The sequence below is a fragment of the Macaca nemestrina genome, chromosome 7 (genome assembly GCF_043159975.1).
Source record: "Macaca nemestrina isolate mMacNem1 chromosome 7, mMacNem.hap1, whole genome shotgun sequence".
Taxonomy (NCBI): Eukaryota; Metazoa; Chordata; class Mammalia; order Primates; family Cercopithecidae; genus Macaca; species Macaca nemestrina.
The window spans coordinates 76,276,867-76,304,021 of record NC_092131.1 but is presented as its reverse complement, the minus strand read 5'-3'; the positions used below and the strand labels follow the sequence as shown (position 1 = coordinate 76,304,021).

General features: G+C 40.3%; 1 protein-coding gene across 7 annotated transcripts in view; it reads left to right on the top strand.

Annotated features, from left to right (window-relative positions):
* LOC105477943 (NUBP iron-sulfur cluster assembly factor, mitochondrial) overlaps positions 1-27,155 on the top strand; it is a 483,889-nt gene that overhangs the window by 295,710 nt on the left and 161,024 nt on the right. The window contains exons 12-16 of one of the 7 annotated variants that reach the window (XM_071100351.1): positions 5,719-6,232; positions 7,029-7,058; positions 13,415-13,528; positions 14,321-14,395; positions 14,570-14,668. In XM_071100351.1, the coding sequence (XP_070956452.1) occupies positions 5,719-5,727 (9 nt within the window). In that variant the 3' untranslated portion in view covers positions 5,728-6,232; positions 7,029-7,058; positions 13,415-13,528; positions 14,321-14,395; positions 14,570-14,668. Of the gene's footprint in view, positions 1-5,718; positions 7,059-13,414; positions 13,529-14,320; positions 14,396-14,569; positions 14,784-27,155 lie in introns of those variants that run through there. The other 6 variants (XM_071100350.1, XM_071100354.1, XM_071100353.1 and 3 more) reach the window with 6 other exon arrangements.

Sequence of the window (27,155 nt, the reverse complement as noted above, 5' to 3'; positions counted from 1 at the left end):
TCTGTTGTGTATTTGTATTCTTGTGTTTCTTCTAGTTTATTCTTTATTTCTGAAATATTTTTAATATTTGAGTTTTGTTGTCTCATTTCTGAGTCTTTCTAGTTTTAATTTTTCTTTCAGGTTTTCTATCATATTTAAACTGTCTTCCAACTCATTTTGAAATGTGAGTTGACAATTTTGTTGTTCTGTGGGCGTGCCTTTCCAGCATGCTTGCTTTGCCTGTGGAATGCTCTTCAGCCCATATTCTTTACCCTTGTAATAACTTTGTGTGGTATCTCACGTGATACTTTCCTATAGCTCATTTTTAGTGAAAGTAGTTTTTCTAAACTTTAGAATGAGGAAGGGTTCAGAACAGCTTTTCTTACTGCACTCGGCTCCTTTTGTTGTTTTTGTGTAGTATTCAAATATGGCAGCTTGCTTTCTGAGCTTTCTTGGCTCTGCTCCTCTCCCCCATTTTGGTCTGAACTCTCAATTGCCTTTGTCTCTCTTATCCTTATTCTGCTCCATTTTGCTTGCACTCCAGCAGCTTCCCCCCAGCATGGCCCCTGTCCTAGAAGAGGGCGTGATTGGTTTGTGGAGTTCCTAAAGACACCTTCTCACTGCAGGCCACTAGCATTCACTTGTTACTGGAGAGGGCAGCACCTCCCAGTTTCAACTGCTCTTCTCACATTGGTCCTCTGTTATCCAGTGAATACCTGTTGTGGTTTTTCTGTTCTCAGGTTCATAAGTCACAGTCCCCATTGCTTCCCTCTTTTTCTTCCTGCACTGATAGGCCCCCATGCAGGTTTAGAGAGTTCTGGTAGTTTGTTTCTACTCACTTATATTTGGGGGCTCAGAGGGATACCTTGTCATCTCATTTTGTTATAAGTGTTGTCCATGGGTTTTGCTATCTTGTTTTTCTGTTTTTATGTGGGGACTTGGAGAGATTGAAAAACTATGCTTGCCACTACTGCTGTCTTCCCAGAATCTTCCCCTAGCAGGGAGCTCTTGATAAATCTGCCCCCCACCACCCTGCCCCGCCAGTTTCCTTCTCGCTTTCAACAGGAAGAACTATTTTGGATTCCATGGTGGAGACCTTGTAAAGTGTTTCTGATGGGGAACTCTGTTCCTTTTTTCCCTTCCCTTTATTCTGCCAGGTAGATTTTAGGAGGACGGAGGAGTTAGCAGTGTGACAGGATGGTGTATCCATTTTCTGTCTTGTTCTACATAGGACTAAACCAAAAGAGGAGTGAGAGTGGAATGGTTCAGAGATAAAAGCTGTCTCTGCCTCACCTAAAGCTTGAGTTACTTATTCTTAAGTGAGAGGAAATATTTAAAATATAGGTTTTTTTGAGGCTTACCTTACACTTCCAGGAGGAGGCAGGTGCCACAAGGGGAAACCAGCACTGTGACCTGAGAAACATTTTTAATGCTTATGTTCACATGGGGAAAACTGGAGAGATCTAGGATTTAACCCTGTCATAAAGATTAGTCACGTGCATATAAAAACACAGCAGCCCTCACAAGGTGGGGTTTCCTCTTCACTCTTTCCTATGGAGGAAGCCTGCCACATGACTGAAGTCAGCACTCCTTCCTCCCTGGCTAGCAGGCCCTGTATCCTCCCCAGGTCAGGGATGGACTGTCAAATCACCAGACTCTGCAGTTTTTCTGTGCAGGTGCCAGGCATCCTCAGAAATCTGAGTGCTGTCCTGCTTAGAGCTCTCACTGGCAACCAGGGCTGCATTTGAGTTGGGAGCAGGCGGGAAGGCCCCCTTTGATTGGCATTTCCTTTATTAGCTGGGAGCCTACAAACAATCAACCCTTCCAGCATGCCAGCATTCAGTGTTTGGCCTGCGAGTATCTCTTGGTGACCTTTATTTGCGTTGGCCTGCAGATAATAGTTTCCTTAGTGAAGAGGAGGCGGGAGGAGGTAAAGAGCATACATGAAGCCTAAGTATTAACTGTGAGGACTTAAGTATAGGATGTGTGGCCAGGTCTGGCAACCTCAGTTCCGCTGCCCTTTGTGGAGGAGACAGAGACTGTATCATTAGCCACCCTGGCCAAGCACCACTGCAAGGGCACTTACAGGTTCAAAGATTTTAGAGAGTAAATAGCCAGTGACCTTCAGAGGTCCCTAAACCAGGAGGCCACAGCTGACAACTATGGAAGGAACCAAAGTCAGCAATCTAGGAGAGGTTGCCAACTGGCGGCCTGCAGACGAGTTTCATTCAACTTCAGAAAGTTTGAAAAAAAAATTTAGTTGTCAACATATCTCCTGCTAAATATCAGGAGACTTCATGCTTAAAAACAAACAAACAAGCAAAACAAAACAAAAAAACACCAAACATCAATTTCTGGCTTCTCTTGAGAAACCAGAGGCCTGGAAACCATTGGCTGGAGCTGAGTGGCAGCTGCCCCCTAATTCAGGGAACTGTGTTCTTCTCCTTGCCATAGTCCTCCCTCTCCTCTGCCATTAGTTATGATCTTTTTCCTGGATTATTCCCATCAGCATACAAACTTACTGTTAGTTCTCCTTTCTTAAAGTCAACCTTTCCTTGACTTTACTTCCCCTAGCAGCTGCTCCCCACTTTCTTTCTCTTCTTTGCAGCAAAAACTCTTTAAATTCAGTGTCTGTTCTTCTGCTCCCATTCTCTTTGCAGTCAAGCTTTGGCCCCCGTGGCTCCACCCAGTGCCATGTGATGTATGTCACAGTGTGATAACCTTTGTGATCACTTTCAGCCTTGTGGCTTTAAAAAGGCTGTGAGTCCCAAATGCATCTCCAGCTCAGGCCTTCCTCTGGAACTGCAGTCATAGATCTAGCTGCCCACCTGATATCTCTTCTTGGTAACTAATTGACCTCCCATATCTGGCACATCCAAACTGAACTCTTGGCCTTTCCACTTTTACCAGCGAGCTTCCATGTGCCTCTCAGTGTCCACTCTCCACCTCCTGCAACCTCCCTCACTTTCAGCCCTAGGAGGATGACTTGTACGTGCTCTTCTACTCTCTGACTACTGGTTGCCAGATCCAGAGAGAGAGGAGAGCAAGGTCAGAGTGTTGATTCCTCAGGGTAGTCCAGGGCTGACGGCATCCCTCTATCAAAGGCAAGTCAACACAGCCGTCTCCATAGGATCCTTTCCTTTCTGAGCAGTTAGGCCTAGGGCTGGTCACTGCCCGCTGTTTACCAGCCTTGGGGTATCGTGCTCTCACTCATGGTTTCCCTACACCCTGCCCAAACCTTTGTAAATAGTCTCTTCATGAAACCGTCCATGAATTAACCTAATTTGAGTGTGCCATCTGTTTCCTGCTAGGACCTTGATTGTACCCCATATTGTCACCCTTTTTATTTGAAGAGGATATTATGGAGAGTGAGCACCCCTTGCATGAGGACAGTTAGAAAGGCGAACATGTCCCCATCATTTTAATGTTACATTTTGATGGAAGCCGGAGGGGAAAGCAGAGCCACACAGTCATTCCAATAAATACCTGTAACTAGACCTTCACCCAGGGGGACAGATAACAATTTGGAAGTAAATGCAAATGAGATGAAGGAGTATTTGCCTTAGATAATAACTCTTTTGTACAAGTCGCAGACTCATGTGATTCACTCCAGCTGTGGGAATGTAAAATTGTGATTCATAGAAACCTTCAACGAAGGCTGTGAACTGCATTCCTGTGCATTTCCAGCCATTTTTGCCAAGATACATGTAATAGGGGAATATTGCATCTCCTTACTCTGAAGAGTTGACATTGTGTTAGCTGCCAGAGACAGAGAAAGCCATTATTAATTTATCTACAGACACTGACCCAAGCCACTCAGTAAACAGGATGATCAATGCAAGGATTATGTTTCATGGATGCCATTGTTTATTCTTGTTAATGCTATTTACATGCTCAGCAAAAACTCCTGCAAGATCCCAGTGCTTCAGTTTTTTAAAAAAATCTGATTGATTATAAATGGAAGAAATATGGTAGCTCATCTACTGGGGATGGTTGGGACAGCAGAAGGGGAGACTTCCCCTCAGTGTGGAATTTTGAGGTATGCAGAGATTTTATTTCAATTTCACATCCACCTTCTGTTCCTCACTACTCCTCATTCCCCCAGAATTCCTTTTACTTCTGGTTTCTAGGATTTACATACAGCTTTGTTTTTCCTTTCTGAAAATCAAACAATCTGATAAATGCATTAACAGGAAGTCTTCAGAGAAAAGAGTTATGGACTTTTCCAAGAGCATTTTTGTTTTTAAAACAACAAAAGGAATAGTAAAGAAGCATATAAAGCATATATCAAGATTAAATAAGAATCAATTCTTGTATCATTTAGAGAAGTCAAAATATCTCTTAAAAATTTTGTTTTGAAGAGGCCTAGAAAAAGGAAAATGAAAGCAGAAAGGACAAATAGAGGCAAATATTTATGTACCAGGAGGTTTATTCTAGAATTATACATTCTGGTAGAAGCAACAAAAATATCCTTCAATAAAGGAATAATTAAGTAAATTGTGATATATCCATATAATAGTTAAATAAGTTGTTTTATATCCATAAGCACTCATCAAATATCTTTTAATTTTATAGAAAAAAATTACATGCTGTATGTAAGTTAATGGGTCATCATCAAATATCTTTTTAAAGTATATTTGAACACATAGGAACCTGTTCAAGGCAAAATGTTAGGTGGAAAAAAGTAATACATAATACATAATTTATGTATTGATATATAGATATAATAACAGAAATAATAAAATAAAATATTGGGAGGACATATGCCAAAATGCTAGCAGTGATTATGTTTGGATGATAGGATTATCGATGATCAATATTTGATTCTTTTTTTTTTTTTTTTGAGATGGAGTCTTGCCCTGTCACCCAGGATGGAGTGTAGTGGTGTGATCTTGGCTCACTGCAACCTCCACCTCCCGAGTTCAAGCAATTCTTCTGCCTCAGTCTCCTGAGTAGCTGGGATTACAGGCGCCACCACACCTGGCTAATTTTTGTATTTTTAGTAGAGATGGGATTTCACCATGTTGTCCAAGGTGATCTCGAACTCTTGACCTTGCGAGCAGCCCACCTCAACCTCCCAAAGTGCTGGGATTACAGGCATGAGCCACTGCACCCAGCCTGAATCTTTATAAGTTTTCTATTTGATAATTTGCAACAGACATATAAACATGTTAATTTTATAATTAAGTGTGGAAGTTACTCTTTAAAGGAAAAGGCATTGATTTACATAAAGGAATGGTGGAATTTCAGACTGCAAGGAGTAGGCTTTTTTCTCTCTTTTTAGACAGTGTCGCATTCTGTTGTCCAGGTTGGAGTGTAATGACACAATCATAGCTCATTGCAGCCTTCAACTCCTGGGCTCAAGCGATCCTCCTGCCTCAGCCTTCCAAGCAGCCAAGACTACAGGAAAGCACTGCTAATGCCCAGCTAATTTTTTTTTTTTTTTTGCTTTTATTTTTTAATAGTAGAGACAGGATCTCAGTATGTTGCCCAGACTGGTCTTGAATTCCTCCTGCTTCGGCCTCCCAAAGTATTGGGATTACAGGCATAAGCCACTGTGCCCAGCCGGTGTAGGCATTTTAATGTGTGTGTAAGAGCCTTCTATGATATTGCACATAATAGGCAATGATAATTAACAACAGTTTTCATAGAATAATAGGTAATGAACCTTTATTATGTACTTACCATTTGCTAGGCATTATGCATTAGCACACTTTATATTCATTGTTTCTCTTTCAGTCTTCTTAACAGCGCTATGTACTGGAATTATCTGAAGAGGCGACTGAAGTTTAGAGAAGTTAAGTATGTTGATTAGGTTAAAACAAACTAACACAAACCTGAAATCTCACAAAAGAGAAGATTATTTCTTCATCTTGTAAAGGCTATTTTGTAATTGTGTGAAATTCTATTGGCAGCACCAGTGGGGGTAGGGGTTTTCCATGTCATGCACTGATGGAAGCCTTGCTGTATTTAGCACATGGCTTCCAGGGTTGCCCTGGACATTCCTATCAAGCCAGCAGCCAGCACAATTGAGAGACTGGAGGCCTGTGCAGTTTCTACAGACCAGCCCTGGAACTGGTAAAATTTCCAATTACATTTCAGTGGCAAGAGCGCAATCATGTGGTCACTCCTCGCTGCAAGAAGGCTAAGAAAGAGAGTCTAGTTGTATCCTCAGAAGAAAAGAGAAAAGGATTTGGTAAACAGCTCACTAATTTCTGCCATATGAGGCATCTTACTAGAGATCATGCACCCAGTAAGTGACAGAGTCAGGATTTGAATACAGTCAGTCCTATTCTAAGCTGACCATCTTAACCACAGGGCTTTGCCTCCACATTGCAGAAGACTAAAAGTTTAAAAACTGGCTCCTTTAGTTATTGGTTTATAGAGCAGCAGATTCATTGCCTTTGGAAATGAGATATTTAACCTTTTGCTTCTACTTACTTTTAAAAAGGAAATTTTAATATTCCCCACCCGAGTTATATATTCATTATAATTAATAGGCCCACACTGACACATCGTAATCACCCCAAGTCCATAGTTTACATTAGAGTTCATTCTTGGGGTTGTTCATTATATGAGTTTGGACAAATGTATAATGACATGTATCTATATCTATATCTATATAGAGAGAGTAACTTCTGCACTCCATCTATTCATCTTCCCCCCAACTTTATAATGGGGAGGCTATGCATGTGTGGGGGCAGGCAGTACACAGGAAATCTCTATCTTCCTCCCAATTTTGTTATGAACCTAAAACTTCTCCAGAAATATGAAGTATTTCTTTAAAAATAATCCCAAGGAAATTTGTCCTTCTCAAGACTTATAGAAACTAAAATTGTAATAGAAGTTATCTATTATAATCGCTGATTTCCTCCTGCTTCGGCCTCTCAAAGTATTAGGATTACAGTATTTAGAATTTTCTGTCCATTGTTCTGTAACTTCAAGTTTGAAGAATACTGCTGATAGATCCTACTGATACATACTTATTTACATTTATGAAATACCATATGTGTAACTTTTAAAAAAAGGTTTTACTTTGTTTTTTTAAGGTCAGATTCAACATGAAAGGAGAGATTGAGGTATGAAGCTAAATACTCAAGGGTGGGACAAACATTCAAGAATTATAGCTAGGATGAGCTATGTGGGGAAAAAATGCTTTCAATAGTAATATGATAGATTTTTAAATTGTGTCTGCAAGATCAGTAGGCTATAAACTAATGACAAAGAAAAGTTAACACATGTTCTGTCAAGAATAGTGTCCGAATGAGAAATAGCAGAACAAACACAATTAAGAGGGAACGAAGTCAGTGAGATGCAAAACAACTGAGTGTCCAGTTCCTTGTTTGATAGAGTGAGTCGCAGGTCATCTGCTTCATGAAGATGGACTGGGCACACACATTTACCTTCTGTTACTCCCCAAATCCAACTAAAATTAAAAAAGAAAAATACAAGTACCAAAAGGAATAAACCTGTAACAGGGAAAAGAATGGAATTGGGGTTCACAAAAGAATGAGACATTTTAATAAGTATCTGGAAGAAGAAAAGTAGTTTACAGTAAGTTGACAGATGAGAGGCAGGGAAAAACAACAGTCTAGCATGAGTTTCAGGGAAGGAGGGAGCCACCTGCCCAGTGGAGGAGGCTTTGAGTTAAGAGTCAACAGGTCCTATGGAAGGCAGATGTGAGTAGTAGAACCAAAAATGGGGACAGAGGAACATGGGGAGGCAGGTACAGATATTGAAGATTCATCTGTTGACAAATCTGTCAATATTTAGCTGGGAATGGTGGCAGGCACCTCTAGTCCCAGCTATTCAGGAGGCTGAGGCATGAGAATTACTTGAACTCGGGAGACAGAGGTTGCAGAGAGCTGATATCACACCACTACACTCCAGCCTGGGAGACAGAGGGAGACTCCGTCTTAAAAAAATAAAAAATAAATAAATGTCAATACTAAAGTTAAAATGGACCTGACACAAGGTGGGATATAGAAGGGAGGAGGAAAGGTAGGGAGTTAAAACAGGATGTCAAATTTTGTGTGAAATGAAATAGAGGTTTAAATGTTATTTTATGTTTTAGTGGTTATCAATTAAAAAAAAAACTTTAAAAAATTAAAACATTAAGAGGAGAAAGGAATGAGGTAGTATAAACAAAATCCTTGTCTCTCATATTAGGGAGTCTATTAAAATTGCTTTCACTGATAAATTAAGAAATAACAGTGTTTCTTAATTTTATCCAACAAATTATCCCGTGGAGACAACTTACAGAAGAATAAAAATAAAAATATTAAAAGAGTTTGCCGTGGGTACTCCATTTACCCTGATGTGATTATTATGCATTGTATATGTATATGTATGTATCACATAGACATGTATTAAAATCTCAGGTACCCCATAAGTACATAACTCTAAAAATAAAAACACCCAATTAGGTCTGCACAAATTGAAGTTGGGTTCAGTTCACACTGGACCCTCTTTCCTACTGCAATAGTATAACCAGACCTGAGTATTTTTGTTAAGCTTCGATTAAAATCTAATCTTACCACTTTAAAAGGAATAAAAATAAGGAAGGTACAAGCTCTGAACTGTAATTGCCATTATCTTAGCATAGAAGGGGGAAAAGGAGTTAAAAACAGAAACCCAAAAAGCAAAACACTGCGAAGGAAATTCAGTAATAAAAGCCTTTCATCTGGGGAAAAAAAAGAGTTTGCCTTTGGGTAATGCCACTAGTATTAGTACTAGTAATGCCATCATGTATTATCTTGATGAGAAGTCAGTCAGTTCAACTCTCTAGATTCTCTTATTTCATAGTGCATAATATTTTCTCAGCGAGCCTGTAAGAATGTGGATTTCTGGCCCTACTTCCAGATACTGTAATTTAGCAGGGATTACATGTGGTCCGTGGGCCATGCATTAAGAACCGTGGTTCTAGGGTGTGAGAAATTATATCCATGTCACTGCCAACATCATGGATGTGAGAGCATCCTCTCAGTCTCACACTTTTTTTGAAATGTGGTGTTCAAGGCTGGCTACTCACTTCCTGGAGTTAGAAGGGTCTTCAGGGAAAGGTCTGATGACCTGTGTGCAGAGATGAGCCTGAGAAGATGACTCCACCTTAGGGCCTTCCCTATGGTCCGTGGACTGAGGAGGCTTCAGTTCTAAGTCCAGAGACAGTCTTGTCTGTGCCCCCAAAGAGCTGCTCCACTGCACATGACCACAGTCACTTTCCTCATTTAGAATGAGAAGGTGACTGCCACTTGGAGTAGACATTTGGATTGCCCTGACACATACTCTCATCTTGTGACAAAACCATTTAGAGAACCAAAATAAATCTAGAAATGAGCTTTGTAGATGTGGAGTTAAAGTTTATTGGATGAAGAAAGTGTTTCCAAGAGTATGACTCTGCTGGCCCACCCATCTCCACAGCATGGATATGCCTAGTAGACTAGCACTTCCCAACTTCGGGTGCACATCACATTCACAAAAGGAGCTTTTCAAAAGTACCAGCATGGGCTCCCCTTTAGCTTAATTGAATCAGAATCTCTGAAGATGGGGCCCAGGCATGGGCATTTTTGTGAAGCTTTCCAGGACAGCATAATATCCAGCCAGAGTAAGGATCGTGGTATACAGGAGTTACAAGGAATGTTCACTGGGTTGTCTAGGCCTCCCTTTCCCCTAAACCACATGGGAGATCAACTAATATGTATTCCAGGGAAAGGCCTAAATGCCTGTGGCACCACTTTGGTGTTTAGTTCTTTAATATAACAGGTCCAAAAACTCAATGTTGTCTGTCATAAAAGTAAAATCTTGCTTTGTGTACATAAATTCAGTTAATAATCATAGCAACCCTATGAGATAGGTACTATTATTATCTGCATTTCATAGATGTAGAAGCTGAGAAAACAGATGATAAGTAACTTGTCCAAGGTCACACAATTGTCAAGTAGGAGAGCTAGAATATGAATTCAGGTGGCCACAGTCTGGACTCTCAAACATTCTGTTCTATTTCGTTAAAATCACTGACTCTGACAGTTCCCTGCTTCTCATTTTGGCAGATGGCCTTGATTCTTACTTCTTGAGAAAACCAAGGCAAACAGAGAGGAACTCCCTGCTTCCACAATCACATATACTAGCCTACTGCATCCCTGACTCTATCCTCTATTTGTATACTAGATCTCATCTCCTCTTGCCAACTCAGGGATGCTGTTCAAGCACTTAAACCGCCTCTCCTCACATCAGTTATTTCCTCAGTTGGCTCTTTCTCACTAGCTGTACACATATTAGCTGTTACACATTTGTTGTAACATCTTTCATGGAGAAAAATCCCTCCCTTGATTGCACATCTCTCGCTAGCTGCCACCCTGTTTTTCTTTTCTCCTATACAGCATAGTTCCTCCAAAAGAGTGGTCTGTACCTGTCTTCACTTTTTCTTCCATTCTACTCCAGTCAGACTTTAGAGCTCCTCTCCCCGACTGTACACAGGCTCATTAAAACAGTGCTTATCCGGTGCTCCACTCTGAGTCGTTCTCTCTACCTATCAGCAGCATGAGTCAGTGTTAATACCCTCACCTGGAAACTCTGGGGCTCTCTATCAGTTGTCTCCTCCTACCTACCTGGCCATCTACTTTCTCAGTTTCATTGCCAGTTCCCTTCACCCCTTTGTTTTCTAAGCATTGGCATGCCCTGGACCTGTGAGTCCTAGATTTCTTCTCTTTCTGTAGTCATTCCATAGGTTTTCTTATCCAGAAAGCTGATGATACTCAAATTTATATTTTTGCATATCTTCATGACCATAGGGTAGGAAAAGATTTCTTAAACAGAACATAAAATGTACTAACCTTAAAGGGAAAGAAACAAGTCAAACTGCATTAAAATTTAGATTGTAAATCAAGAGACACTCTTCACAGTGAAAAAATAAGCCACAGAGTAGAGGATATTTGTAATGCATATATCTGACAAAAGACCTCTATCTGTATAATATAAACAGCTCCCACAGATAATAAGAAAAAGGTAAACAAAGCAATGGAAAAATGAATGAAGGGGTGGAACAGCCCAGATCTCCCCCACAAACTTTAGATTTGAATGAACAGCTGCATATTCATGATCTCCAGTGACTACATATCTTATATTTAACCCACCCAAAACAATTCCTGCTTCTTCTTCTCCATCTCAACCTACTCCTTTTCCAGTAAATGGCAACTCCAGGTGCCAGCTACACAGACCAAATCCTGTGGTGTCATCCTTAACTATTCTCTTACATCTCATATCCAACCTATATTAATTATCTATTGCAGCAAATATCACTTCAGTTTCTGTGGGTCAGGAATGTGGGCATGGCTTAGCTGAATCTCAGGCTCAGGGTCTCATTTAGACTATAAATCTACAATCCTGGCATTGGACAGGGCTAGTCACCTCAAGGTTTGATTCGGAAGGATCACTCCCAAGCTCACACACGTGGCTGTTGGCAGGCCTCAGGTTCTTGCTGGCTGTTAGCTGGAGACGACAGTTCCTTGCCACATGGGCCTCCCCAAATGCAGATCACAGTATGGCATCTGGTCTCCCCCAGAGTGAGCCAGAGAGAGGGAGGGCAGCTAGATGGAAGTCACATTTTGTAACCTAACTCACAATTATATACTATCACTTTTACCATATTCCTTTCATTGGAAGTGAGTCAGTAGGTCAAACCTACACGCAGGGGGAGGTACAGATCACTGTGGGCCAGCATAAAGGCTGCCAGTCACACAATCTAACAGCACATTGTGTCATTTCTACTTTCAAAATATGAGCAGAATCTAAGTACTTCTCACCATTTCCATTGCTAAGCACCCTGGTCCAGGCCTCTGTCTTCTTCCACTTAGATTCTTGCAATAGCTTCTTAAATGGCATCCTTCCTCCCTAACTCCTACTTCACACACACTGCTTGCCACACAATAGTGAGAATAAGCCTTTTAAAATAAGAGTGAAATCATGTTAATGATTTGCAAAAAAAATCTCCAGCATTCTAGAAGGCCCTGTATGCTCTACTCGTGTCCTGATCTTTACTCCTGCTATTCTTCCCTTCACTCATTCTGCTCCAACTACATTGGCCTTCCTGATGTTCCCTGAACACACCAAGCATGCACCCACCTTAGACCTTAGACCCCTTTCTTGTGCGTATCTTCTCTTCAATATCTGCAAGGCTGGGAAAATGTCACTTTTCAGTGAGGTCTTCCCAGAACGTCGCTTATAAAATAGCAATATGTATACTCTCCCCTCTCCTTTACTCCCTATTCTCTTAACTAGCTTTATTTTTATCTGTAACAATTGCCACCTTCCTTGTTTTTCTTACTTGTTTATTTTCTATTTCCGAGTACCATTTAGTGGCGTATAATACGAGCTCAATCAATATTTATTAAATAAAGAAACATCCTTGATTGGGTTAAACAAAGTTCTTGTTCTTCCTATGACTGACATGGAAAGATATTGTGTATGTATGACACCTTTTGCATGTGATTGATCTCATCTGGATTGTGTTGAACTCATCATTTAACCCTAAATAAATTCATCATTTAACTCTATCGTGAGTGAGGGAGTGGAGTTGTGAAAGAGGCAGGGGGAAGGAATTGGCTGATTTGTCCCCAGTCCCCGGACAGCCACTTCTAACCCACTGGTTCTTCATCCTCTTGCAAAAACCCTTCCTCCTCTGGGCCTCATGGTACCTGTCAAGAAGCTGCCTTCTTGCTGTCATTTCTAGACCCCACATTCACCCAGGGTCTTACCCAAACACCCTTCAATTCAGACCCATCATGTGGTACGTTGGTGGTATAGTGGTAAGCATAGCTGCCTTCAGACCCATGGCCCCTGCTTTAGCTCTGAAATCCTAAACTATGGAATACCACTCTTTGAGCCCAACCTTGTACTCTTTCAGTTTATTCCCCTTCTGTTTGCCCTTGAAACACGCCAAGACCTCCACTTGAGTCTCCTCCATTTTCTAGCAATCATCCCCTTTTGACTTTATGTCCTCCTGTATCTGCCCTAAATACCTGATTCATTACCTCATTTCATATAGAAAAAATGCGCTTCAGTGATGGAAAGCAAAGGCTTCAGAGACCCAAACACAGGTTCATAGTCCAGCTCTACCACGTGTTAAATCTTGTGATCTTGGGCAAATTAATTAATCTGTCTGAACCCCACTTTCCTTGAGTATAAAATGAGAATAACAGCTTCCTTATAGGGAGGTTGTAAGGACTGCATGTGATTTAGAAAAGCATGAAGTTCATAGACAGCAATAAATGTAAATGACTATTAATTGTAAACATTTTAAAATAAATTTTATTGTATATAGTTAAGGTATACAAATGACGTTATAGGATGCATATAGATAGTAAAAGGGTTACCATAGTGAAACAAATTGAAATATCTATCATCTCACGTAGTTACCCTTTTTTTTTTGTTTTTGTAGCAAGAGCAGCTAAAATTGACTCAGCATGAATTCTACATACAGTACTATTGTATTACCTCTGGTCCTCACAGGGTACATTAGATCTCTAGACTTGTTCATCCTACACATCTGATGGTTTGTATCCTCTTGAACTATGTCTTCGCATTTTCTCTCCCCAATGTCCCATCCCTGACAACCACTGTTTTGTTCTCTGTGTATAATTGAAATTTTTTATGTTCTACATATTAATGAGATCATGAGTGTCTGGCTTGTTTCATTTAGCATAATGTCCTCTAGGCTCACGCATGCTGTGGCAAATGGCAAGATGTCATTCTTGTTTAGGGCTGAATAATATTCAGTGTTATTATATGTATCACAATTTCTTCATTCATCTGCCAACAGACACTTAGGTTGTTCCATATTTTGGCTATTGTGAATAATGCTGCAATAAACATGAGAGTGCAGATATCTTTGTGAGGTGGTAATTTTATTTCCTTTTGGCATATGTCCAGAAGAGGGATTGCTAGATCACATGGTAGTTCTAATTTTGATTTCTTTAGAAGTCTCCATACTATTCTTTATAATGGCTCTACCAATCAACATTTCCACCAGCAGTGTACAAGAGTTCCCTTTTCTCCATGTCCTTACCAACACTTGTTATCTTTTGACTTTTTATTAGTAACCATCCTAACAGGGTGAGGTGGTATCTTAGAGTGGTTTTGATTTGCATTTCCCTGATGATTAATGATGAGGAACACCTGTTCCTATACCTGTTGGCCATTTTTATGTCTTTGGAGAAATGTCTGTTCAAGTCTTTTCCCTGTTTTTTTAATCGGGTTACAGATGCTCTTTGACTTACATTGTGTTTGAATAAGCCTATTATAAATTGAAAATACCCTAAATCAAAAGTGCATTTTCCACTTACAGTATTGGAACATGATCATAAGTGGAGAAGCCTACTGAATGTGTGTTATACTCCCACCAACCTAAAGTTGAAAAATTGTAAGTTAAACCATTGTTAAGTCAGGAACAGTATATGTTTTTCTACTACTGAGTTGTATGAGCTTTTTATAAAATGTGGATATTATCACCTTACTAGATATATGGTTTGCAAACTGTTTTTCTAAATTCTTAGGATACCATTTTATTTTGTTGATTATTTCCTTTGCTCTGCAGAAGCTTTTAAGTTTGATGTACAGCTGACCCATGAACAACACATGTTTGAACTTCATAGGTCCATGAAGATTTGCTTCTTCTTCTGCCACCCCTGAGACAGTAAGCCCTCGTCTTATTCCTCCTCCTCAGCCTACTCAATGTGAAGACAATGAGGATGAAGACCTTCATGATGGATCCACTCTCAATTGATATTAAATATATTTTGTCTTCCTTATGATTTTCTTAATAACATTTCTTTCCTCCAGCTTACTTTGTTGTAAGAATATGGTATATAATACATATTACATACAAAATATGTGTTAATGAACTGTTTATGTTATCAGTAAGGCTTCTGGTCAACAGTAGACTATTAATTTTTTTGAAAGTCAGAAGTTACATGTGGATTTTTGACTGTGCAAGGGTTAACATTTCTAACATCCATGTTGTTCAAGAGTCAACTGTAGTTCCATTTATATATTTTTGCTTTTGTGGCCTGAGCTTTTTAGAAAAATGTTTAAATTTTATTTTAGATTCGGGGGTGCATGTGCAGGTGTGTTGCATGGGTATATTGCATGATGCTGAGGTTTGGGGTATGATTGATCCTGTCACCCACATATTGAGCATAGTGCCCAATAGGTAGTTTTCAGCCCTTGCCTCATTCCCTCCTCTAGTAGTCCCCAGTGTCTGTAGTTCCCATTGTTATGTCCGTGTGTACCCAGTGTTTAGCTCTCACTTGTGAGAACCTGTGGTATTTGGTTTTCAGTTTCTGTGTTAATTTGCTTAGGATAATGGCCTCTAGCTGCATCCATGTTGCTCCAAAGGACATGATTTCATTCTTTTCATGATGTTCATTCTTTTTATGGCTGCATAGTATTCTGTGGTGTATATGTACTACATTTTCTTTATCCAGTCCACAGTTGATGGGCGCCTAGGTTGAATCCATGTCTTTACTATTGTGAACAGCACTGCAATGAACATACAAACATATCTACCAAAAAAGATAGAATGATTTGTTTTCCTATGGATATATAACAGTAATGGGATTACTGGGTCAAATGGTAGTTTTATTTTTAGTTCTTTGAGAAATCTCCAAACTGCTTTACAGTGGCCGAACTAATTTACCTTCCCACCAAAGTGTATAACCATTCCGTTTTCTCTGCAGCCTCGCCAACATCTGTTATTTTTGATTTTTTGATAATAGCTATTCTGACTGGTGTGAGATGTTATCTCATTGTGGTTTTTATTTACATTTCTCTTATAAAGAGTGAAGTTGAACATTTTTTTCATATGTTTGTTGGCTGCTTGTTTGTCTTTTGTGAAGTGTCTGTTAATATCCTTTGCCCACTTTTTAACAGGATTATTATTTTTTTGCTTGTTGAATTATTTAAGTTCTATATAGATTTGTCTGGGTATTAGATCTTTGTTGGATGCATGGTTTTGTGAATATTTTCTCCCATTGTGTAGGTTGTCTGTTTACTCTGTTGATAGTTTACTCTGTTGATAGTTTATTTTGATGTGCAGAAGCTCTTTAGTTTAATTAAGTCCCACTGTCAATTTTTGTTTTTGTTACAATTGTTTTTGAGGACTTAGTCATAAATTCTTTGCCAAGGTCAATGTTCAGAAGGATATTTCCTAGATTTTCTTCTAGGTTTTTTGTTTGTTTGTTTGTTTGTTTTTTGAGATGGAGTCTCACTCTGTCACCCAGGCTGGAGTGCAATGGCGTGGTCTCAGCTCACTGCAACCTCCACCTCTCGGGCTCAAGTGATTCTCCTGCCTCAGCCTCCCGAGTAGCTGGGATTACAGGCTCCCGCCACCACACCCAGCTAATTTTTGTATTTTTAGTAGAGACGGAGTTTCACCATGTTGACCAGGCTGGTCTCAAACTCCTGACCTCAGGTGAATCCGCCCGCCTTGGCCTCCCAAAGTGCTGGAATTACAGGCATGAGCCACTGTGCCCAGCCCTAGGTTTTTTTATAGTTTGAAGTCTTTAAGTCTTTAAAGTTATCTTGAGTTAATTTTTGTATATAGTGAAAGGTAGGGATCCAATTTTATTCCTCTGTATATGGATAGCCAGTTATCCTAGCACCATTTATTGAATAGAGAGTCCTTTCCCCATTGCATATTTTCACTGACTTTGTCAAAGATCAGTTGGTTGTAGGTGTGCAGCTTCATTTCTGGATTCTCTATATTTTGTTCCATTTGTCTATGTGTCTGTTTTTGTACCAGTACCATGATGTGGCCATTTTGGTTACTGTAACCTTATAATATAGCTTGAAGTCAGGTAATGTGAGGCTTCCAGCTTTGTTCTTTTTGCTTAGGATTGTTTTGACTGTTTGGGCTCTTTTTTGGTTCTGTGTGAATTTTAGAATAATTTTTTTTTTAATTCTGTGAAAAATGACATTGGTGTTTTGATAGGAATACCATTAAATCTGTAGATTGCTTTGGGCAGAATGGTATTGTGGCCTAAGCTTTTTGTGTAATACCCAAAAAGCCACTGCCAAGACCAGTGTCCAGGAGATTTGCCTCATGTTCTCTTCTGGGAGTTTTATAGTTTCTGGTCTTATATTTAGGTATTTTAGCTCGTTTGAGTTGATTTTTATGTATACTATAAAAATAGGGTCCAATTTCATTCTTTTGCGTGTGGAAACCCAGTTTCCCCAGTGCCATTTATTGAAGAGACTATTCTTTCCCCACTTTGTCCTTTGGCGCCATTAGTTGACCATACATGTTTTGATTTATTTCTGGGTTCTCCATTCTGTTCCACTGGTTTGTGTGTCTGTTTTTATGCTAGTGCCACACTATTTTAGCTTTGTAGTATAATTTTAAATCAGTAAGTGTAATATCTTTAACTTTGTTTTCCTTTCTCAGAATTGTTTTGGCTATTTAGTCTTTTATGTTTTCATGCAAATTTTAGGACTTTTTTCTATTTCTGTGAAGAATGTCCTTGGGATTTTGATAGGGATTGTATTGAATCTGTATATTGCCTGGATAGTATGGACATTTTAACAATATTAATTATTTTAATCTATATCTTCCCATCTATTTATTTGTGTCTTCTTCAACACTTTTCTTCATCCATGTTTTATAATTTCCAGTGTACATATCTTTCACTTCCTTGGTTAAATTTACCCTAGGTATTTTATTTTGTTTGTTGCTTTGGTAAATGGAATTTCTTTCTTTCTTTTTCAATTTAAAAGTTGTTATTCATGTATAAAAATGCTACTGATTTTTGTATGTTGATTTTGTGTCCTGTAAGTTCACTGAATTCATAGAGTCAATTTTACTTTTTTCTTTCTGATTTGGATGCTTGGTCTGTCTGTCTGTCTGTCTTTCTTTCTTTCTTTCTTTCTTTTTCTTTCTTTTCTTTCTTTCTTTCTTTCTTTTCTTGCTATAATATGCTTTATCAAATATAAAAATAATTATCCCTGCTCTCTTTTGGTTACCATTTGCATAGAATATCTTCTTGTATCCCTTCTCTTTCAGCCTGTGGGTGTCATTAAAACCTAAGTGAGTCTCTTATTTTTTAGGCAGTATATAGTTGGACCTTAATTTTTTTTAACCCATTCAGACACTCTATGTCTTTTGATTGGATAATTTAATCAATTTACCTTCGAGGTTATTATTGATAGGTAACAACTTACTACTGACATTTTCTTATTTGTTTTCTGGGTTTTTTTAAAATTATACTTTAAGTTCTAGGGTACATGTGCACAACGTGCAGGTTTGTTACATATGTATACACGTACCATGTTGGTGTGCTGCACTCATTAACTTGTCATTTACATTAGGTGTATCTCCGAATGCTATCCCTTCCCCCTCCCCCCTCCCCACAATAGGACCCAGTGTGTGATGTTCCCATTCCTGTGTCCAAGTGATCTCATTGTTCAGTTCCCACCTATGAGTGAGAACATGCGGTGTTTGGTTTTCTGTTCCTGCGATAGTTTGCTGAGAATGATGGTTTCCAGCTGCATCCATGTCCCTACAAAGGACACGAGCTCATCCTTTTTTATGGCTGCGTAGTATTCCATGGTGTATATGTGCCACATTTTCTTAATCCAGTCTGTCACTGATGGACATTTGGGTTGATTCCAAGTCTTTGCTATTGTGAATAGTGCCACAATAAACATATATGTGCATGTGTCTTTATAGCAGCATGATTTATAATCCTTTGGGTATATCCCCAGTAATGGGATGGCTGGGTCAAATGGTATTTCTAGTTCTAGATCCTTGAGGAATCGCCATACTGTTTTCCATAATGGTTGAACTAGTTTACAATCCCACCAACAGTGTAAAAGTGTTCCTATTTCTCCACATCCTCTCCAGCACCTGTTGTTTCTTGACTTTTTAATGATTGCCATTCTAACTGGTGTGAGATGGTATCTCATTGTGGTTTTGATTTGCATTTCTCTGATGGCCAGTGATGATGAGCACTTTTTTTCTGGTTGTTTTATAGCTCCTCTATTCCTTTCTTCCTCTCTTGTTGTCTACCTTTGTGAATTTATAATTTTCTGTAGTACTAAGCTTTGATATCTTTCTGTTTATTGTTTGTTTATCTCCTGTAGTTTTTTTGTTTGTTTTTTGGTTATTATGAGGCTTACAGAAAACATCTTATAATCTACCAGTTTAAATTGATAATTTCTGTCACATACAAAAAACTAGACTTTTACTCTCCATCACCATTTATGCTTTTGATGTGTCAACAAAAAGAATCAGACTCTGTAAAGTATTTGAAGACATTTATTCTAAGCCAAATATGCATGACCAATGGCTCATGACACAGCCCTCAGGAGATCTGATTGGGCTCCAGCTTGGCTTATGCATTTTAGGGAGACATAAGACATCAATCAATATGTATAAGATGTACATTGGTTTGATCTGGAAAGGCAGGACAACTCTAAGCAGGGGGCTTCCAGGTCATAGGTGGATTCAGAGATTTTCTGATTGGCAATTGGTTGAAAAAGTTATTATCTAAAGACCTGGAATCAATAGAAAGGAATGTCTAGATTAAGAGAAGGGTTTGTGGAGACCAAGGTTTTATCGTGCAAGTGAAACCTGCTGGTAGCAAGCTTCAGAGCTCTCATCAGACCCAAAAAAGGGACCAGACTCAGTTAATTCTCTCCTGGATCAGGGAAAAGACATGGAAAGAAATGAGGACTGTCTACATAAAGTATATTTTCCTCACAAGAGACAGGTTTGCAAGGCCATTTCAAAATATATCGAAGAAATATAATTTGGGGCAAAATACTTTGATTTCTTTTAGGGTCTGCTGTCTGTCATGTGATGCTATACTGGAGGCAGGCTGGAATTTGGTCTTATTGCTATGAAGAATCTGCTTTGTCAGTCTTAACATATGTTTAATGTTAATGCTAGTCAGCTGTGCCTGAATTCCAAAAGGGAGAAGGGAATAATAAGGCATGGCCCACCCTGGTTCCTATCATAGCCTGAACTAGTTTTTCAGGTTAACTTTGGAATGCCATTGGCCAAGAAGAGGATCCATCTGTTTGTTGGGGGCTTTGAATTTTATTTTTGGTTTACAAATGTCACAACTTACATCTTTTATATTGTGTATCACTTAATGACTATCATAGTCATTTTTTACTGTTTCAACTTTTAACCTCCATACTAGAGGTATGTATGATTTAAACACTACCATTACAGCATTTGCGTATTCTGAATATGACTATGTGTTTACCTCTGCTAGTGAGTTGTATACTTTCATGTGTATTCATGATAGTAATTATCCTTTTAGTTCTGCTTAAAGAACTCTCTCGAGCATTTCTTATAAGGCCGGTATAATGGCAATGAATTTCCCCACCTTTTTCTTGTCTGTGAAAGTCTTTATTTCTCCTTCATTTCTGAAATACAGCTTTGCTGGGTATAGTATTCTTGGCTAGCAAGTTTTCTTTTTTCTTTTTTCTTTGATTTTTCTTTCAGAATTTTGAATATATCCTCCATTCTCTACTTGATTGTAAACTTACCACTGTGAAATCCACTGAGTGTCTAATGGGGATTCACTTATATGTGACCTGACACTTTTTTCTTGTAGCTTTAAAAATTATCTCTTTGTTTTGACTTTTGATGGTTTGATTATAATATACCTCAGAAAGGACTTCTTTGTATTGAATCTGCTCGAGGATCTTTGAGCTTCATGAATCTGGATGTACATATCTCTCCCAAGACTTGAGATGTTTTCAGCAATTGTTTCATTACATAACCTGTCTGTCCCTTTCCCAGTTTCTTTTCCTTCTGAAACTCCCATAATGCAAAATTTACTTAATGGTGTCCCATAAGTTCCATAGGCCATCTTCTCTCTTTTTCATTCTTTGTTTTCTCCTGAGTCATTTCAAAAGATCTATCTTTAAGTTTACAGATTCTTTCTCCTCTGCTTGATCTAGTTTGCTGCTGGAGCTCTCTATTGTATTGTTTTTTATCTCATTGATTAAATTCTTCAGCTCTAAGATTTCTGTTTGGTTCTTTTGTATGATGTTGGTATTGTTTGGATGTGTATCCCTGCCCAAATCTCTTGATCCCCAATATTGGAGGTGGTTCCTGGTTGAATCATGAAGACAGATTTCTCATATATGGTTTAGCACCATTCCCCTTGGTACTGTCTTCATGATAGTGAGTGAGTTCTCATGAGATTTGGTCATTTAACAATGTGTAGCACCTCTCCCCTCATTCTCTTGCCCCTGCTTTCACCGTGTGATGTGTCTGCTCCCCCTTCATCTTCTGCAATGATTGTAAGCTTCCTGAGGTCTCCCCAGAAGCAGGTGCTGCTGTGTTTCCTGTACAGCCTGCAGAACCATGAACAAGTTAAGCCTCTTTTATTTATAAGTTACCCAGTCTTGGGTATTTCTTTATAGCAATAGAAGAACAGATGAATACACATATCTATCTCTTAGTTGAATTTTTCATTCACACCATGTGGTGTTTTCCTGATTTAATTGAATTGTCTGTGTTCTCTTGTATCTCACTGAGTTTCTTTAAGATTGTTATTTTGAATTCCTTTTCAGGCATTGTGTAAATTTCCTGGGGTCAGTTACTGGAGAATTATTGTGTTCTTTTGGTGGTGTCATGTTTCCTTGTTTCTTGTGTCCCTGCATTGATGTCTGCTCATCTAGTGGTGCAGTTACCTATTCCAAACTTAACAGAGTGGCTTTTGTAAGGGAGGACTTTTACCTCCAGAGGGCCTAAGGGTGTCACTTGGGCAGGGTGTGGTGGTTCTGGTTTTGTGTGGGTTAGTGGTATAGTCTCTTTGTAGCTTCTTCAGTTGTTATTTATGTTAACAATGACTGTGAGTGCCTCAAATGGCCTAGGCTACAGGAGTTTGTGGCAGTGATCATGGCTGTGTAGGTTATTAGGGAAAGGGCTTTAGGGTTCCTTTTTTCTTGTCTTCCTCAGAGTAGTAAATCTTAGCTGAGGGGATCTCTTGATATTGGGTCTGGGAGACTCATAGGCAGCCACAGCAGCACTGCAATCCAGGGTATAGGTGCTCCGAGGGACTGTGCAGCTGGGTTCCTGGTCTCAAGGTCTTGTGAAACTACTGTATCACCTGGGACTTGCCATTCAGGTTCATGCTCCAAGGCACGAGTTGATGCAGTTCTTTCACTAAGCCAGGGTCTGTTGCTGTGAGCCACACCCCAGCAGCTTGGTCCCAGAAGCCTGAGATGTAACTGTAGTTCTGACATGGGGAGCCAGGGCATAGCACTGACACAGCTCTAAGGAAGAAGGGGTATACTCAGGCTTGGGCCCTGAGGAGCAGGGAACAGTTTCAATTTGGAACCTGGAACAAGCAAGAGACAGGGACAGCTCGGAATCTGAGAAATGAGGTACTATGTAGTGGTGACTCTGGGCCCTGGGATGGTGGGACACAGCAGTAGCCCAGGCTCTGTGGGACCAGGTATAGCAGCAGCAAGGACCCAGGAATGGCAAGATGTTGCTGTGTCTTGGGCCCCACAGGGAGGGGAGCAGTACAGCAATGACCACTCCCTGGAGAAGTGGGGTACCTCATTAGCTGGGACTGTGATGGGGCTAATCTAGTTCCATGTAGGTGGGGTGCTTTGGCTGCAGCCTGGAGAGCAGGGTGGTATAGCCCAGCCAAGTCTCTGATTTCCTGAGATGTGAAACACTGCATCTTCTTAGTCCCAGAAAGCACAGCTACGTGGCTCAGCAGTACCTCCTTTTGTGCTGGGAAGTACAACTGTTCCACTATGCAGGATGCCTGAAGCCCCTGAGGTTGGGGCACTGCTTCAACTGTAGCACCGGGTCGAAGGTGTGGCTGCTCCAGTAGTTCAATGTTCCAGGTCCCTGGGGATGGGGCAACACTGCAGCTTGGCTGTAAGGGGAGGATGTAGCAATGACTGGGTTGGGTGGAATGGAGCAGGTCTGTAGTAGCTTGGCCCTAGTGAATAGGAGATAGCAGCAGCTCAGCTTTGGGATGGTAAGCTATTGGTTTGGCATGGTTTGGTGGTAGTGGGGCCTCAGGGATGGAGGGGTGCAATGGCTGCTTGCCTTCAGAACAGGACACACCATAGCAGTGGCTCTGGTTCCAAGATGGCACAGAGCAGTAGCAGCATGGGCCACAGTGGGGCAGGGAACAGTGTTGGCTGTTTCTCTGGGGGTAGCTAAGTGTGTGGACTCCAGGGAACCCCTGAAGCTGGGCTGTGATCCTGTGAGGGCTACTGGAGTCTCCAGGAGTAAAGACTGCAGGTGTTCACAGTGGTGATGGGGGCTGCTGGGATCCTCCTGGTTACCTCTTCCCAGCAAGGAGTTCTTCCTACTTCTGAGCTGATTTCACCCGGGGAGATGGGTGGCAGAGGCAAGGTGTTTCCTTCCCTTCTCCATGTGGCCATCCTAGGATTTCATGCGTTACATCATTTCTCGGCTTCCTTGCTGTTCTCTGGAGCTCTCCTTTAGTTATGTTGGTCAAAATGTAGTTTATTTGTTGTTTTGGAGGGTTTTTGTTGAGTAGGGGAGAGAGCTAAGAGTTTCTAGTTGGCCATCTCGCTGACAACCCAATGATAATTTTTAAAGGAGTTAATATTTAGAAATGTTTAGAACAATGCCTGGCATATAGTAATTACCATTTAGTGTTTGTTAAATTAATATTTTGATTTATTTCCGATATGCTGTTTTTTTGTTTTTGTTTTTTTTTGTTTTGTTTTGTTTTTTTGAGATGGAATATTGCCCAGTTGCCCAGGCTGGAGTACAGGAATGCGATTGCGGCTCACTGCAACTTCCGCCCCCCGGGTTCAAGTGATTCTCCTGCCTCAGCCTCCTGAGTAGCTGGGCTATAGGCGCCCACCACCACACCCAGCTAATTTTTTGTATTTTTAGTAGAGATGGGGTTTCACTGGGTTAGCCAGGATGGTCTCCATCTCTTACCCTCGGGATCCACCCTCCTCAGCCTCCCAAAGTGCTGGGATTACAGGCATGAGCCTTCGTGCCCGGCCCCTCCAATATGTTAATTTTCTTAACTTTCCCTCACTTTGAAAAACTCCCAGTTTCTGTCTCCCCAACAGTTCTGTTCAGTAAAATCACCCATCAGGCAGAGTGAGGGCAGTGAAAACTCATGAGCTCCGGCCTCAGCTGAGACCCCATGCAGATCCTCAGTTCTTTAGTTCTCTCTCAGTAATGCCTGCTGTTGTCGTATGCCCAGCAGTTATCTCAGCCCTTCACTGCTCATGTCAAGGGCTATACCTTACGATGTCCTCTCTCACTGAGTAGATGTTCTTACCTCTTATTGGACAGAAAAAAAGGAGGTCTAATGTATACAACATCTACTTTTAGACCCCTGCAGCTATAACTTTTTTCATTTGTATTCATTCTCACTATTTTCTTCCTCCTAAGAACTCTGTCTTATCTAGGCTCCTTGCAAATGCCTTACTCTCCAGCATCTTCAACTTTTTCCTCTCCTCTGCTTTTTCTGATCATCCTGTAGGTGTGAGAGGCAGTAAAGCCCAAGACTATGCAGGTACCCTTGTATCCTGATTTTTTGGGTATGGACCTTGGCATTGCTGCTTCCTAACTTTGTGACCTTGGACAGATTACTTTGTTTAATAACTTCACTGTTGCTCACCTTCCTCTTCTGTATAATGGGGAGAACAGTGTACCTATGTCATAAGGTGGTTGTAAGGATTGTATGAATTAATGTAAAACACATGGAACAGTGCCTGGCATGCAGTAAGTTCTCAATAATTGCACATTATTGTGAGACATTCCAAACTTTCATCCATATGTCTTCTCTTAGCAACTCCCTCATCTCTCTTCCCATCACATTTGAGTTTCTTGAAAAAAATAAGCAGCCTTTGATATTTCGCCTTGCTCTAGCGCTTACTTTTTCCTCTTTGTCAAATGCATTTCTCAATTCTCCCATTAAGTTACTTTTGCTTATAGCTTATAAAAACCAATTTCTGTGTGTGTGTGCACATGTGCATATGCTTATATTGACCATTCTGGGGCATCTGACATTGAACCACTTCTTCATTCTTCAAGTCTCTCCTGTGGCCTTCCAAGATACCATTTTCTTTTCTCTCTCTTGTCTTCCTGGCCCAATCTTCCCATCTTTTTCTATGCTTCTCTGATATGGTTGTTATTCTCAGGGCTGTCATTAGCCCTGCCTTCTTTTTATTTTTTTATTTGTATAAATTTATGGGGTACAAGTGTAATTTGGTACATGCATAGATTGTGTAGTGGTAAAGTCAGGGCTTTTAGGGTATCTATCACCCAAATAATGTGCAGTGTACCCGTTAAGAAATCTCTCACCATCCACCCGCCTCCTACTTCCTCACCCTTCTGAGCCTCACTGTCTTATCACTGGACACTCCACATCCAGGTGAACCCTGCCTTCTTTTCAGGGTACCCATTGTCCTATAATCTTACCCACATCTTCATTGTCCACTTACATGAGAGGACTATAAACTGAACTCTGAATTCCAAACTCATCTATCCCAAGGCCTACTTACAGTTTTACTTAGTTGTGTCCCAGGCTCCTTAAAATTTCTCACATCCAAACTTAAACTATTCATCTTCCCCGCTGAACATACTCCCCCTTATTTATTCCATATACAAATAAATAGCACCACCATCTACCTGTTGCCAAAAGCCAGAAAATGAAGTGCCATCCTCCACAACACCTTACTCATACTACCTTGATACCTAGATGGTCTTAAAGTCTTAAAGATTCTGCTGCCTTATTACTTCTAAAATTTGTTCCCACCACTCTACTTCTACTGTCTTTTAGCTAATCTCACATTATTCAGTATTTCTTGCCAGGATTATTGCAATTCCCTCCTGTTAAGTCTCCCCACTTACACTCCAGCTGTGCCAATCTACACTTTACAATTCTGCAGAGATGGCTTTTTAACATGCAAATATGCTTATATTATTTCTTTGCTTACACATTCCAATAACTCCTCTAAATAAAACTCTTAATTTGCTTAGACTGACACAAGGCTCTCATGAATGTGTCCCTGCCTGCCCTTCTGCCTCTCCCTTCTAGCATTCCCTTTTGTAAATCCTATGCACTTCTCGGAAAACATCATTTTCCATCTTTTCTTTTTTTCTTTTTCTTCGAGATGAGGTCTAGCAACATTGCCCAGGCTGGTCTCAAACTCCTGGTCTCAAGTGATCTTCTTGCCTCAACCTCCTGAGTAGCTGGGACTACAGGCATGCACCACCATGCCCTGTGATTCTCTCTCTTCTTTACCTTCCTGACTTTGCCTGGAATCTTCTCCTGGTAGCCTTCCCTGACCACCTCTAGCCTGTGTTAAATATCCCTTTGATTCAGTTAGAAATTAGTTGCAGCTAACAATCTATTTAGCTAGCTTTTAACAAAAAAGGCAGGGAGTTGGGAGGATTAGGTGCTAATAAAATTATTGGAAGGGTTAGAGGAGCAGACTATAGGTTGAGTTTCCAGGAGTGACTCCCAGATTAACACTGCAGAACTGGCTCACCAAGGGATCACTGTGTGATCCCTTGGTGAGCCTCTGCTGTGATCAGGAAGCCAGAAAAGAAGGAAGGTGCCACCACAATTCGTAGCTCTAGGTCTGTCTGCCTCTGCCGAGATCCATGTCAGCATAGTGTCTAGGAAGCCAGGGGCCAAACACTGGCACCACTGTCACTGAAAAATCAGAAACCTCCACAGCCATGCATGTCAGTCGAAACAATGGCAGCAGTAATAGATGGTCTCTCCCTTGTGGTAGCCACACACATGTTCCAGGTCTTTCAGTCTTTGCTTCTGTTTGGCAGAGGCTAGGTCCATGAGGGGAAATGGAGCTGCACGGAAACTATGATGTGTAGTCTTTAGTTTTCCAGTCCCAAAGAAGCAGAAAGGCATGCTAGAAGGAGGTTGGAATAAAGTACAGGGAGCCAGTACATGTATCTGCCTCCCACTTCTTTATGCTCTCATACAATCATGTACACCTTTCATAATATTACCTACCACTCCTGTTCTACTACCTGCCTCATTACTTATCCCTCTCATTTGACTAGACTGTAACCTGTTTGAAGGCAAAAACTATTCTTATTCATCTCTAAATAATACCTGGCACATATTGATTTCTCAGCAAATGCCCATTAAATTAATGAATGAACAAGAAATTTTGCC